Raw genomic sequence first — 13,789 nt, forward strand, 5'->3', positions numbered from 1 at the left:
GAGAAAACGCTGCACATGTTGCTTGTTTTCAGAAAGCCTTTTTCGTCATGTAATCTGTACACACCGTTCAAGGCTAGGAACACAGAACAAGATATTCTAGTTCTTGCGTTGCCCATTCAGAGACAGCTTCTTACATCTAGATATATCATTGCATCAGTGCTGTACTCCTAACACAGTGGCTTTTATCATAACAACGATACACTGGACTTCGGAGGTCAGAGAGGACACTCTGGTCACGACAACCCTGGAATGAACCCAGTGTTGGACATTCAACTTTGTTGACACTGATCTTCCATCCTGCAGCGAAGGATTGGCAATCCTGATCCAGACCGATTCCCTGGTCCAGCTACCCAGGTATGGGGGCCTCAGGATAACGTAAAGAGATTAGGCAGAGGGTACATCCACCATGCTCTCAAAATGGAGGTACCAATAAGTAGAAATATATAGAAATCAGACTGCCATTGTTGGACTGTTAATTCTTTTTACCACGTTTATAATGCTAGTTACTTTGCTTTGTTTTATTTGCCTAATAGTCACTGCTCGTTCTTTGTATGCAAGACTACGATTGTTTCAATAAATGTTTTGAAAACATTATGCATATCTTCCCTTGGAAATTAGTGTGGCATGATCAAGATTGCCAAAATCACCTGCCACCCCAGGAAGGTTGGGGATTCGGGTGAGGCACTGTAAGCTAGCTAGGAATTGGGTCGACAGTCTCTGATGGTGTAGATGGACTCAGTCCCTACATTGTGAAGTTCTGTCATCCTAATACGCAGGCCTACCTTTTTTAGTGGGAACCACATAACAATACTGCTTGGGATGGCCACTTGTGTAATATTGTTAGGTCTAGTCACTATTAGAACACTGGTAATATCTGTCAGGCACTTGGTATAATTCATTCACCAGATGCAGATCTCATGAAAAGAGCTTGCGGTGAGTCAGGCACTAGGCCTACAGACATCCAGTGCTTTTTCAATGTGGTTCTTTCAACTTCTGTATGTTGGTCTTTTTTCACAGATGTGAAACCATCGAATATTTTGGTGAACTCTCGGGGTGAGATCAAGCTTTGCGATTTTGGAGTCAGTGGCCAACTCATTGATTCCATGGCCAACTCCTTTGTGGGCACCAGGTCGTACATGTCGGTAAGTGCAGGTTGACGCTTACCCCCAAATGCACTGATTTTGCTAGTGGAACCTGAAAACCTGCTTTGCACCATCCTCTTCACGAAAGTTGTTTTCTTATTATCATCAGCACCACAGTCGAGCTCTGAACTGTTCTCAGCACCACAATCCTGCTATCACAATTTTAACAGTATTTCTAGCACAGAGCTAACGGCGCTTAATCTTTCTCAAGCACGATTCTTCACACTACTTTTGCTCCATCATAAACACAACTGTTCTGCTTTCATGCTTCCTTTGTTGCAACAATCCTAATGTAACACTGTCTTGGGCACCACAATCCTTTCTTCGCACTATTAACCTACCACAACCCTGTCATCACACATTTCAAAACAACAATCCTGCTCTTTCAGCATCCTCAGCATAATAGTCCTGCTCATGCATTATTCACAGTGTCTTAGTATTGCTTTTAAACCATTGTCGAGCACTATCCATCTTTCACTTTCTCATTGTACCCTATACAATCCATGCTCTCGTAGTTTCGCCACGAGACTAAAGCAACAATCGAACCTTCATTGAACCAAAGACTGCCATTGTTAGCAACATAACTCTTGACTCTTACCATCCTACACACCAGGATCCTGCCCTTACACAGACCTAAATATCTGTGTCCTACTTTACACTGTCCTCAACACGACAATCCTATTTTCATGCCATTTTCTGAAACTCAATCTACTACTCGCAACATAGTCAGTTGCACAACCAGAGCCTCAACCTATTCTCTGCCATAGACCTATCCTCAAACGGGCTGTATCACAATACTCTTCTCAAAACGACTTCTGGACTGTGCATACCAGGACCATACTCTGCTTGACAATCCTCTGTAACAAAGTCCTGCAAGTACAGCACCCTCTGCAACACATTAGTGCCTACATCACAATCATGTCTTCCCATCATCTCAGAAACACTATGCCTCACTTCATAGGAGCACAGTCTCACCTTCACAAAATACTCTGCACTACAATTATATCTGTACCACATCCCCACAACACGATCCTTTGTACTTTTTTCCTACTCCGTTGTAACTCTTTACACCTCTATCCTGCATAACACCATCCTTTATACTACTATCCCATCCTCACACAATCCTTTGCAGCTGAATCCTACTCTCACACAATCCTGTACACCAGTTCTGTCCTCCACCATTCATTGCTTTGTCATCCTACCCTCAAATCAGTAGTGTAGGATCACACAATAGTCAGTACTACGGTCCTCCCGACACTCCATCATTTGAATTACAGACTTGTCCTTGAAAAAAAACGTGGTACCACAATCCTATCCACACGCAATTCTCTGCTGCTCAGTCCTACTGTTATACCATCCTTTACTTCAACACACTGCCATCACACAATCTTCTGCAGCACAATCCTGATATCACACCATCCTTTGCACTGCATCCCTGTGCTCCAATAATCCTCTGCACCATATTCTGGCCTTAATTATCCTTAGCGTAACAATCTTATTGTCACACAAAATTCTACACCACAATTATGTTCTCAGATCCTGCACACACAGTCGTCTTCTGCGCCACCTCCAATATCACGCACATATTTAGTATCCACTTGTGTGGGTGAGTGGGTACATCTCCCACACACTGACAGTTTCCTGGCATGCTAATGGATTGTGTGGGCTGTGATAAGTGGGCTCTCTTCAGGGATAATGTCAGCTCAGCATATTGTCAGTGGAAATGCTTCCCTCTATTTTGTGCTGTCTCTCGTGTTCCAGGCAGCTGCAGTGGGGGAGGGGGCTTGGTGAAGCTCTTCCAAGCTGGGACTCTTTGCACTTTCATGGATGCTTAGATGTACTGCAGTCCATTTGCCCTTTCATTCTTTGATCTGACTGCTGAGAGAGTGTTCACTAAGGTACACATTTATTGAGAGTGGAGTGGATGGATGAGATATTTAGCAACAGATACACCAAAGCACTAGAACACCCACAAGAAGCAGCAAACGTCTATTGCATCACAGGTAGTCTTTGGGGTTTGAGAATATGCTGCCGGACATCATGACGTTCTATGGACCACAGGGAGAAAAAAAACCAAAAAGTAAAATGGAGATATTGATGAAAGCTGTAAGTGGAACACTGTAGCTATGAAGTCAATGTCTTTCTACAAATGAAAGCTAAATTCTTTGCAATTTACATAGTGATAGATTGCACTTGTATAACGCACTTTATGCTTTAACGTCTCTGTGGGCGAGGTGTGCGGAGCAGTGGTTTCTGGAGGGTTGGTGGAAGATCAGGTGGTGGGTCATGTAGTCTGATCCTTGGTTGTGGAGGGTTTTGTGTGTGTGGGTCAGGAGCTTGAACTGGCATCTCTTCTGGATGGTGAGCCAGTGGAGGTCTTTCAGGTGCTAGTGAGGTTTGTCCTCTTGGGCAGGTTGAAGATCAATCTGGCTGCTGCATTCTGGATTGTCTGGAGTCTTTGCAGGTGCTCTAAGGAGGTGCTGGCATAGAGTGCGTTTTTGTGATCGAGCCGGCTGGTGATGAGGGCCTGTGTCACCGTTTTTCTTGTGCTGATGGGTAGCCTTCTGAAGATTTTTCAGAGCATGCACATCTTGTGGAAGCGGCTGAGGTGACAGGGTTGACCTGTTGTTTCATGTAGAGTTTGTTTTCTAGTATTATTCTGAGGTTTCAGGCGTAGTCGCTCGCGTGGGGTGGGTCCGAGCTCATCTGGCCACCAGGAGCCCTTCCAAAGGGTGGTGTGTCTGCCGAAGATCAAGGCTAATTTGTGGGGTTTTACATATGTGGACAGCTGTGGTATTTCTTCAACTTCAGTAAAAACCCACTCCCTTTTCCAAATTCATCAACCAGCGGTTAGGTGTATAGGAACACCCAAACTTTTTACAAAACCAGTGCTCCCACATATTTGTAGGTAGTAGCACGCCCTTGTCCATGGAGGACAAGGACGAGCCCAATGATGAAGAATGCTACCCAGGGGAAACCCCGGTGGGTGAGGGTTTTATGAAAAGAAAAATCTTGTTCTTTTCTATTTTCTACATTCCTGCAAATATACAAAACTTGTCCCTGTGCTGTGGGTACCTCTTTTAAAAGGATGTCTACACCACCACCAATCCCTTAACAAACTGGTGCATTTTATGGGATTGTTCTGGTTGTTAGTGATGCTTTTTGCTTTATGTATATCGCTCACAATGTGTGTATATATATTCTGTCAGGAAATGTTCCAATGAACTACCTCTATTATAAAAACTACAGAGAAATTAGAATACATCCTTGATGACAGGTGTAATTCTTTTACTGTTTGGATCACATTTGTGACCAATATAAGTGTGAAATGCTTATGTGAATAATTCCTCAAGGAACTTTTTGTATATGTACTTGATCTTACCCAATTCCATGGGGATAATTGGGTTGCCCTATTTTGTCAGTACAGTATACAGAATAGTCGTTAGTATTGCATAGCAGTCTCCTCCCTCCATATATACAGTATACAAAGTTTGTTCGCTGGGGTCAGCTTACTGTAGGGGAGCAGCGACAGGCAGTTTATTACCATCTGCCAGTATTCCTGGGATCCCAAGCAGTCCCAAATAGTGTACAGAAACATAAACACTTCACCACATCTCATCAGGCAATCGTTCTTAATGGCTTGTTCAAATGTAACCAACTATCCTTGTGCAATATAGTGTGTACCTTGAACTGTATCAGCCTTAAATTAGTTCTAATTGCTACTTCCCTTGGCCCCCCTCTAACAGCTTGCCCTATTCCTCATTAAAGAGGCCCTCTAGGTCCCAATCCCAGTTGTCCTTAAGATCCCTACACCCCCAGACATCCAGGAGATTGTAATTTTCTTGTACATAAACGAGAATGTTTTTCCAGGACAGGGTTCTGCTAAGATCCTATCTTCTAGGGGATTTGACTCCTGTATGCATTTTTGATTTTATTTAGTAGGTTGGTGTGGACAGTGCTTAATTTGTGCTGATTGTTGCATTTAGTGGGCACAGGCACCCATTTTTGGAGACACTTATCTCTCAGCTTTATACTTTGGCCCAGAGCGAGAGAGAGGAAGGACGGTGACTACTATAATTTCTACAAAGTGGCCTCACATGGCCTCTGAAGGACTGGAACTAACTGATATTTTGAGATCCACCATGCTGATTCTGTGATAAAGGGAAGGTTTTCATTCCTGCATAGCCTTACTAAATGATCCACAATATGTACTGCTTCACCAGTTGGCGTAGTGTGTCTTGGGTATGTTCTTTCTGCTCCCATGGTTCCTCCATCCATTCCTCTCTCTGCCGTGGTCCTTCCTTTACTTTTTCTCCTCCTTTTTACAGCACTTTGATGCCATCTCAGGGTTTCCTTAAGTACTTTAGACGAAAGTTACATAACGTATTCTGAATAGGTGCACTCTGCCACATCAGTTTTCTGCTTTAATGATTCCTCATATTTCTTTATTCCAGCCAGAGCGCCTGCAGGGCACACATTACTCGGTGCAGTCTGACATCTGGAGCATGGGTCTGTCGTTAGTAGAGATGGCTATTGGCCGGTATCCTATCCCACCTCCAGATGCCCGAGAGCTGGAGATGCTATTCGGAGCAGCAGCCAATGCAGACACTGCACATACGGAGGCTTCGACCAGGCCGCGCCCTCCAGGCCGGCCTCCCAGCTGTAATTACTTATTTAATTTTTTTTTTAAATATATAGTACCAGTACCAGCTAGGGCGTCGCTGTGCTGCAGAGAATAAATGGATACATTCAATGTAAATGTTACATTTTCTTCTAACTCTTCCTGCTGGGTGTTTACTTTTTTCTGAGTGCTCCAAGTGTGTTGGCAGATAAGGGAACTAAGGTCCAGGATGAAAAGGTGATTTTGCAAGGATATCACAATTTAGTAAGTGGAGCAGTCGAGCCTACAACTCTGGCCTCGTTGTTCTACATCAACAGCTTAGCCGCCAGCCCCAAAGTCATCATCCACTTATCTTTGCTAGGGAACAGAATGCGCCTGGCCCCTTGTTACCTGTAACTACATGCAAATGATCCTGGTAGAGGAGAATGTTAGTTATGGAATAATTTTTGCAAGGCTGCAGTGACGATTGACTGTCTAGGATTACCTTTCTACTCATCTGTGTATGTTGCTTTCAGAACTACTAGATTTGGGGCCAGTTGTACGACGCTTGCAATTTGCGACTCGTAAAATGCAATGTACTACAGTGTCTCAGACACTGTTTACGATTCACAATGGGGTCGCAAATTGCATGCCTCATCAATATTCATGAGGCAAGCGCAATTTGCGACCTCATTGGGAATGGCTGGCACTCACAGGGATGGTGGCCTACTGGTGTCAGCAGAGCTCCATGTCTGTGACTGCTTTTTCAATAAAGCAGTTTTTATTTAAAAATGGGGCTGCATTTAAAAAAAGAAAAATGAAACTTTTCAGTTTCATTTTTTAAGGGCAGGCAGTGGTCCCTAGGACCACTGCCTGCTCTTAAAAAATATTTCCTCACGCACTCACCCCTGGGGACCCCTTCCTGTTTGCAAGTGATTTACCACCTACTTGGTAAACTGAGTGTTTTGCGGCTACAAATGCGGTCGCAAAACAATTGTACATGGCAGTGAGTTTCACTATTCGGAATGGACACCCCTTCCTAATAGCGAGAGTCGCAAACATCGCAAAATAGTGTTTATACAAGCCATTACCCTTTTTTGCAGTTGCAAACGGGACGATCTCCTGTTTGCGAGCGCAAAAAAGGGTTATACATCTGGCCCTTGGTTTCTTACGTGCTTGAGTAAATTCTGTGATCTTGGGCTTATTACTTTTGTCTTAGGGCCATTTTCTAGTGAGAACTGTGCATGCTTAAAACAGGCTAACCTCAGTTATCAGGGTTTTTTCAAGGATTGGACAGACATCAACACCTCACAGGCTGAAAGTGTATGATTATTGATCATTTTTACCCTTCTTTACCAACAGCCTTTGGACCAGATAGCCGAGCACCGATGGCCATCTTTGAACTCCTGGATTACATTGTAAATGAGGTTAGTCCCTTGTGGTGTTTGTTTGTCATTTTCTTATATGTTCTACAAACAAACAAATTGAGAGGTTGACACCGCCAAACAGGAGAGTCATTTCTGTGTTTTTTAAATTAAAGCATTAGAGGTTGCTCCAGGGGCAGACCATTCAACCATACGAGCACACCCAGCAAGCGACTCTCAGCAATGACAGTGCCTCCCCCAACCCAAAGTTGTTCCATATTTGTATCTGTTCATATTTAACTTTCTGGGCTTATGATGCACAGCTTGTATATGCAACTATCTGTTCAATCTGTAAAAATTATATTTGTTAAATATTTACCTGTTCTTGTGCCTCCTCTCCCTAAAAAGGCATATTGTGGACATAGTCATACATCCCTTACCAACATTGCTTTCTGGGACAGCAACCCTAAATCGGCAAACAAAGGCCTTAGATCTTTTATCTTCCTCATCCAATACTGTTGCTAGTGGTAAATTGTGCACAGTCCCTTAACTGCCGTGCAGTAGCCCAGTAATTTGAAAATGTTTACGGTTTTACACCCCTATCCTGAATACGTTTTTTGCGTGTGTGCACGTGTGTGTGCGCCTGTGTGTGTGAGTGTGTGCGTGCGTTCGTTCTCGTTTGTTCGTTTGTTCGTTTCTTCATTCCTTCCATTAACCTCTCTTGGCTTTGCTTACCTGGCACACTGCGGATCAACGTAGCCATATTTTTGGCTGTTTTTTCGTAGACGCCCAAGGTTTATTTGACTTGTGATAGGGCGCACCTGGTTACTCCTACTGTTACAATTTCTCACACTGTTTTTTTATTTCTCCATGAACCGGGATACCACCTTTGCAGGCACAGGCTATCTTTGGAACTAGGAAATGCATATTTTGGGGCAGTCTCATTTGCCCTGTAAAAAAAAAAAGCATAAAATTGCCAATAATCAGATTTTGGGCTATAATCTGAAACTCGTGGATCTTTTACAATTAAAGAGAAGCTGTTTAAATAGAAATAAAATAAAGGAAAATGTAACAGAGTGACTACATTTGCAAAATGTCCAACTCTTATGCTTTATCGCTGGTGGATGAAGTCTGTAGCAGAAGGCATGGCCAGACATGAAAACCTGATCCGAATGTCAGGCACTCAAGAAACAGCAGGCCCTCACAAGACAAGATGACCCATCATTGGAATTTCTGTACAAGTTATCACTTGGTAGCAAAGGTATAGAGATCTGTGTGCAATTGCTATGACGTACTTTGGAATTCTGGTCAGGCTAGCTGTGCTTTCAAAAGTATATGTGATGTTGAATTGCTTTTTATTAGAATGCCCTCATGAATATGTGGGAAATAAGCCCTCTCGTCTGCAGATTCTTCCTTGTTTCACCCCATATTTCTTTTAAAATGTAATAATTAACAAAATCTTCACAATAGGAAAATCCCTAATTTGGTCTCGAAAATGGATGTTATTACCCCTTCTGTATAAGAGCTATACATTTACCATATAATTTCTGTAAATAAACGTTGTAGAGAATTTCGGTTGCATGTGCAGTTTTAGTAAGTGCATTTTGGAATGGGAAACTTGTGGAAAGAACTGCAACCTACCTGTTACAGTGTCTTCAAGAGACTCCTTTTCAAATTGATTTGAGCGGATATGCCCCCGATTCTATGTATCCGTGGCTCTCACCTATGTTGATCCTACCCTAAGTGGCACTTAGCAATAGAGGAATTACTGCATGAGTCAAGGCTGAATTTGTGAGTGCTGTATTTGTTACCACCATTACACTTCTGTTGATGTAAGTGATTATATGTGTTTCTATTTCCAGCCTCCTCCCAAATTGCCCAGTGGAATTTTTGGTCCTGAATTTCAAGACTTTGTGAATAGCTGGTAAGTCTCAATGTTTGGATACAGTTGCTATGCTGCTTAACAAGGTCTATAGGTATATCGCTAACCACCCAACAAAGGTCTTGCTAGATAGAGAAATGTCTCTGAGAGTTACTTCACCAACTCCTTATCGTTCCAGTCTAAAACAGTACTGCACAGTCGAGATCACTTCGGTTAAACTGAGAAGACACTCGTAAGACACTCGTAAGATGCAGAAGCCCCTTTTCTGTATCTCCGTGGCCCCACAAATGTCCTGTCTGTCAGATACAGCAATACATCTCTGTTCTTTCACACCCCTCTTTGACGGTCATGTTCAATACTATAATACCCATTGAAGCTCACCACTTGAACATAGGTTTTGTCAAATGTTTAATAAAACCTACTGGAACTCCTGCATTGACACCCCGATATATCCTGTAAAATACATTAATGTATTTATACTTATTTTAAGTCTTCCACTGCACTGGGGAAGTTTCTGTTGGCTACAGTAAGGCCGTTTGGCAGTGTCATCTTAAGGATTTTTGGGGCCTTGGGCAGGTATATATCTTGGAGCAGCTTCAAATGTGTTGCTCATTTTCAGCAAAATTAAGCACTAATGTTGGGTGTGTTAGAGAAAACGAGATGGGGAGAGAGGTAGAGAGAAAGGTGGTGGTTTACTGATTTGCGAGGTAGAGAGAGATGAGATACAACCGTATAGAATTAGAGAGATCAGATAGAAGAAGGTGAGGAAGCTAGAGAGTGGAGTGGCAGAGAGTGGCATGGAAGACAGCAGAGAGGTAAGTGTATGTTAGAGGGAGGAAGAGCAGTAGAGAGATGTAAAGAGTGTTTCAAATGTAGGGAGAGAGATATTAGAGCAAGAGATAAATGAGGGACAGAAATAGAGGTAGGTAGAAAGGTGGTGGCTAAGGGATCACTGTAGCGAGTTAGAGTTAGAGGTGTGCAGAAAGAGACAGAAGAGAGCGAGCGGAAGAGAGGAAAACAGAGAGTCTTGTGACTATCCCATTTATATTATCATGGGGACCTCCCAGAAGGTGGGGTCCCTAGGATGTTTTTCACTTTGCCCATGCATTGACACATCTCCTCTATTTGGAGCGCTACCATTGATGCCTTAAGCTCCTATTGTGTGCAGTAGTGTCCATTAGAGTGCCCCCATTGACACAAAAAGGTCCTATCAGGTACATTAATGCTCACTGGAGTAACTTTGGCCTATGAATATGTTGCCAGGTTCAGTAATGGCCACAAGAGTATTGTCCTATGAAAATTCTGCCAAGCACAGCTATCACCATTAGAATAACTCTATTGATCTTGAAGGTCAGTCACTTACTATAATGCCCATTAGAGTAACTTTATTGATCCTTGAATTGTTCCTTCAAACTATGAAGATTCTGTCTGATACAGTAATCCACATTAGAACTCATTATTTGGCTGACTAAGGCAAGTCTGAAAAGATTAATGCCCATTAGATTTAACTCCATTGGCATGCAAAGGTATTTTTGGATACAGTAATTACCATTAGAGCAAACTTGAGTGACGTGTGAAGGTTCTGTCAGATACTGTACTGCCCACTAGAGTAACTTCTTTGACCCATGAAGTTCTAGTTAGATGCAGTAGTAGCCATGAGAGTGACTACATTGCCCTCTGAAAACCCTGTCAGATACAGTAATGTGCATAAGACAGCAACTGCAGCTTTGTCACTAGGGCTGGCGTGGGCAAACAATCCTATGAGCAATTTTCATCCAGTCTAAGAAAATCCCCGAGAGGAGTAGGGAAATGAGAGGTTTCGCACTGCTTCTTTCTGCTTTGTGAAAGCGTGATTTTTCTTCTTTAGTTGCAGTCTGACTGGACCCTACCAATTTGAGAACCCACTGGGTCTCCAACAGAAACCATACCATGCCTCATGCTCATAGTGGGATAACAGTCTGAAGAGGGTGCAAAGGCTACGTTACAGTACTCTGCAAAACATTTGAAATAAATAGTTCTCCAATGCCATATGAAAGCCCTGTCATATACATGATGCCCATAAAACCTCTTGCTTTTTATCGTTTCAGTTTGGTAAAAAACCCAGCTGATCGAGCCGACCTAAAACAGCTAATGGTAAGTGTCGTATGTAGAAGTACAGTGTGAGTGATGTGTGTGGGTTGGCTAGTGTCAGTGCGTGGATGTAGCCATCTAAATCCCCACAGCTAAGCAAACCAATTCTTAGTGCTGCTTTGTTTTCTGTTGCATGCTGCTCGTTAGTGAGAATTTGAATTGTGAGGTTGTTTTTTCTTCTAAGTGTAGATAGGCTCACCAGGGCAATTTCACTTCATGGGGGCCCTTGCTGAAAGAAGTTACTCTATCCTCCTTTGTAAAACCAGTGTGTGCTTTAATACAATGAGTAAACTGCTTTTCACCCACTAATATTGACCTCTGAGTGCTTGTAGATCTGAGGCTGCAAGTCTTTTGATTGGTACTGAAGAAGTATTTAAGAAGAGCTACATCTTTTGATTTGACCTCTTCTGCTATCGACTGGCAGTAGAGGAAGCCATGGCAGCAGACATCCGGTCTCTGTTTACTAAATTTCAGGTCAGAGAAACAGCTGTGTGTTGAACCATTTGAAGACATAAGTTGTATTTAGCAAACTTCCCATGATTTTAACACACTGGCATTGCCTGATCGAGAACCCATTACGGTATGGATAATGATGCCCTTTGTGACTCTATGGATGTTTTGCAGGATCTAACAGAGAAGCATATGGTGATGAAAACAAGGGATTTTACAAACTGTGCTGATTCACAGAGACAAAGAGTTTAAAAAGGATTCCTATTTTTGAGATGGGCGTATGGGGCAGTAGAACGTTTTCAGAATAAGCAGGCAGATGAAGAAAGGATGGATGACTTTACAGGAATGACTTTGTTTTGCTTAAATTCGAGCCAGCTATAAGCCATCCATGTGAGGATGATGTCGATGGGTTCTCAGTCAGTCATCTTGTTTGCATAAGAAGGAGAGTGGGTGGGGGGGACACTGACCGAGTGGATCAGAGGCAGGTTCAGAAATAAACATTGAAGAGGAGCCCATAGAGACCTGGCGACCCTCCTGACTAGGTACTAAGATGACAAACTTCAATTTTGCGTCTTTCTGGTAACTGTTGGTGTCAGGAGCGGAGTCTGAAAAATGAATAATAAAACTGAAAGGTTTGATCAGCCAAGTCAATGCCCACAGACAATTTCAAAGGGGGTGCCTCTTGTGAGGTTCCCCCTCTCTGACAGGCACAGGAGTGCTAAAGTGCCTGAAGTTCTAAAGGATCTGGTCAGATGCAAACTGTATACCATGACCTGGACAGTTTTCTGGTTGCTGCCGAAGGAAATTCTGGTATGTTCGCACTGGAGTGAAAGTCTTCACTTTACATGAGTCTTTCCTCCCCAAAAAATCCTGTGGGTTTCTTTATATATTTTTTTAATTAAATTTTGTTTTTGTAATTTCTATTCTTGTTACATTCCCCTTCCTGTCAAAGGAGAGGAGCATTGGCAGAGCCTTTTCTCTTTAGGTACCATAATGTGACTGACATTAAACACTCCTCTGAGTCATGATAAGTCCTGACCAGCAATCTCCTCTTTGTACTCTTTCAGGATTGGCAAGATTGACAATCCAGTTCCTAAGTACTCTAATTTCGCTACTGTTAACCCCAAAAGGCTCAAGTCTGCACTAGGGAGGACTTACTTTTGTTTGCAAACTCTCAGAAGCAGGTTTGTGCGATTTGCTCCTCGGGAAGCACAAGATGAGACTGTCAGCTCTATAGCAGGAATGCTTTCCTTTGGTGGCACCTTTCAAGTGACATTAACAAAGGTCTCTTCATTGGACCACATATTTGCCTTCCCTTGTGGGTATTGGAAAGCGGGAGCTCTAGAATGAAACTCAACGTAACACGTCTCTCCTTTATTCTTTCCACATAGTTTTGAGGCAGGACTCCTCGAGGTAATGAGAGAATGATATCTGGAAGTTACTTGGTGCTATTTACTGTTCATTAGCAGATAAGAAAAGCAGGAGGATGAAGGCTTGAGAAGATCATTTTCCAGATTGCTCCTTGATCCAGCTCTTTTCCTGCAAAAAAAAGCCCATGGGCCATAATGAGAAATGGCCAAGTAGTATTTAATGGCCCTCTGAACAGAGCAACATTGCTCAAACTTTAAGAGGAAAAGCTGGATCAATGAAGAAATATTGAAGGATAGAGGCAAATAGATCTTAGCTGCCCCCCTGATAGACAGGCCAAATATGCAAATCTTTATTTTCAGCCTGGCAGAGATGTATGGTATGGCAATTTTGACTTAAGTTTTCTTATCTTATCTTATCTTATTCCTAGGTGTACGCTCGCCCATACCTGTCCTCTTTCATCTTTAAAGAGTAAACCTGTACTAACGATCACAAATGTGTTGGAGTACCTTGTTCCTCCTGTTTTAGTGCCAGTCGAGTTGACCTTCATGTTTCTATTCGAGGTGCCCTCATTGGAGTTCAGGTTGTCAGTGTAGGAATATCAGACCATCCGCCAAACTGTTTTTTCTGTACAGGACCATCAGGGAAACCCTGGCGGTCCCGAAAAAAATTAAATGACCCTCCCACACCCTGGGAGAAAATCATAAGGTTGTTTTTGTCTTTGACAAACAAAGTCCCATTTTGGGGGGTTGTTTTTGTGAAACCAAAAGGTTTACTAATCCCCACTCTGAAGCCTGGTGGCCACTCAACAAACGTTCAGCGCCTTTAGAGGAGCTGTGGTGGTGATGGCTTC

General features: G+C 42.8%; 1 protein-coding gene across 1 annotated transcript in view; it reads left to right on the forward strand.

Annotated features, from left to right (window-relative positions):
• The window catches only part of MAP2K1 (mitogen-activated protein kinase kinase 1), a 134,215-nt gene that overhangs the window by 115,552 nt on the left and 4,874 nt on the right, over positions 1 to 13,789 (forward strand). Inside the window, exons 6-10 of the mRNA XM_086957992.1 lie at positions 1,018 to 1,142; positions 5,597 to 5,804; positions 7,105 to 7,169; positions 8,969 to 9,030; positions 11,076 to 11,121. Coding sequence (XP_086814118.1) covers positions 1,018 to 1,142; positions 5,597 to 5,804; positions 7,105 to 7,169; positions 8,969 to 9,030; positions 11,076 to 11,121 — 506 coding nt within the window. The remainder of the gene's footprint in view (positions 1 to 1,017; positions 1,143 to 5,596; positions 5,805 to 7,104; positions 7,170 to 8,968; positions 9,031 to 11,075; positions 11,122 to 13,789) is intronic.

The sequence above is a fragment of the Lissotriton vulgaris genome, chromosome 2_1 (genome assembly GCF_964263255.1).
Source record: "Lissotriton vulgaris chromosome 2_1, aLisVul1.2, whole genome shotgun sequence".
NCBI lineage: Eukaryota > Metazoa > Chordata > Amphibia > Caudata > Salamandridae > Lissotriton > Lissotriton vulgaris.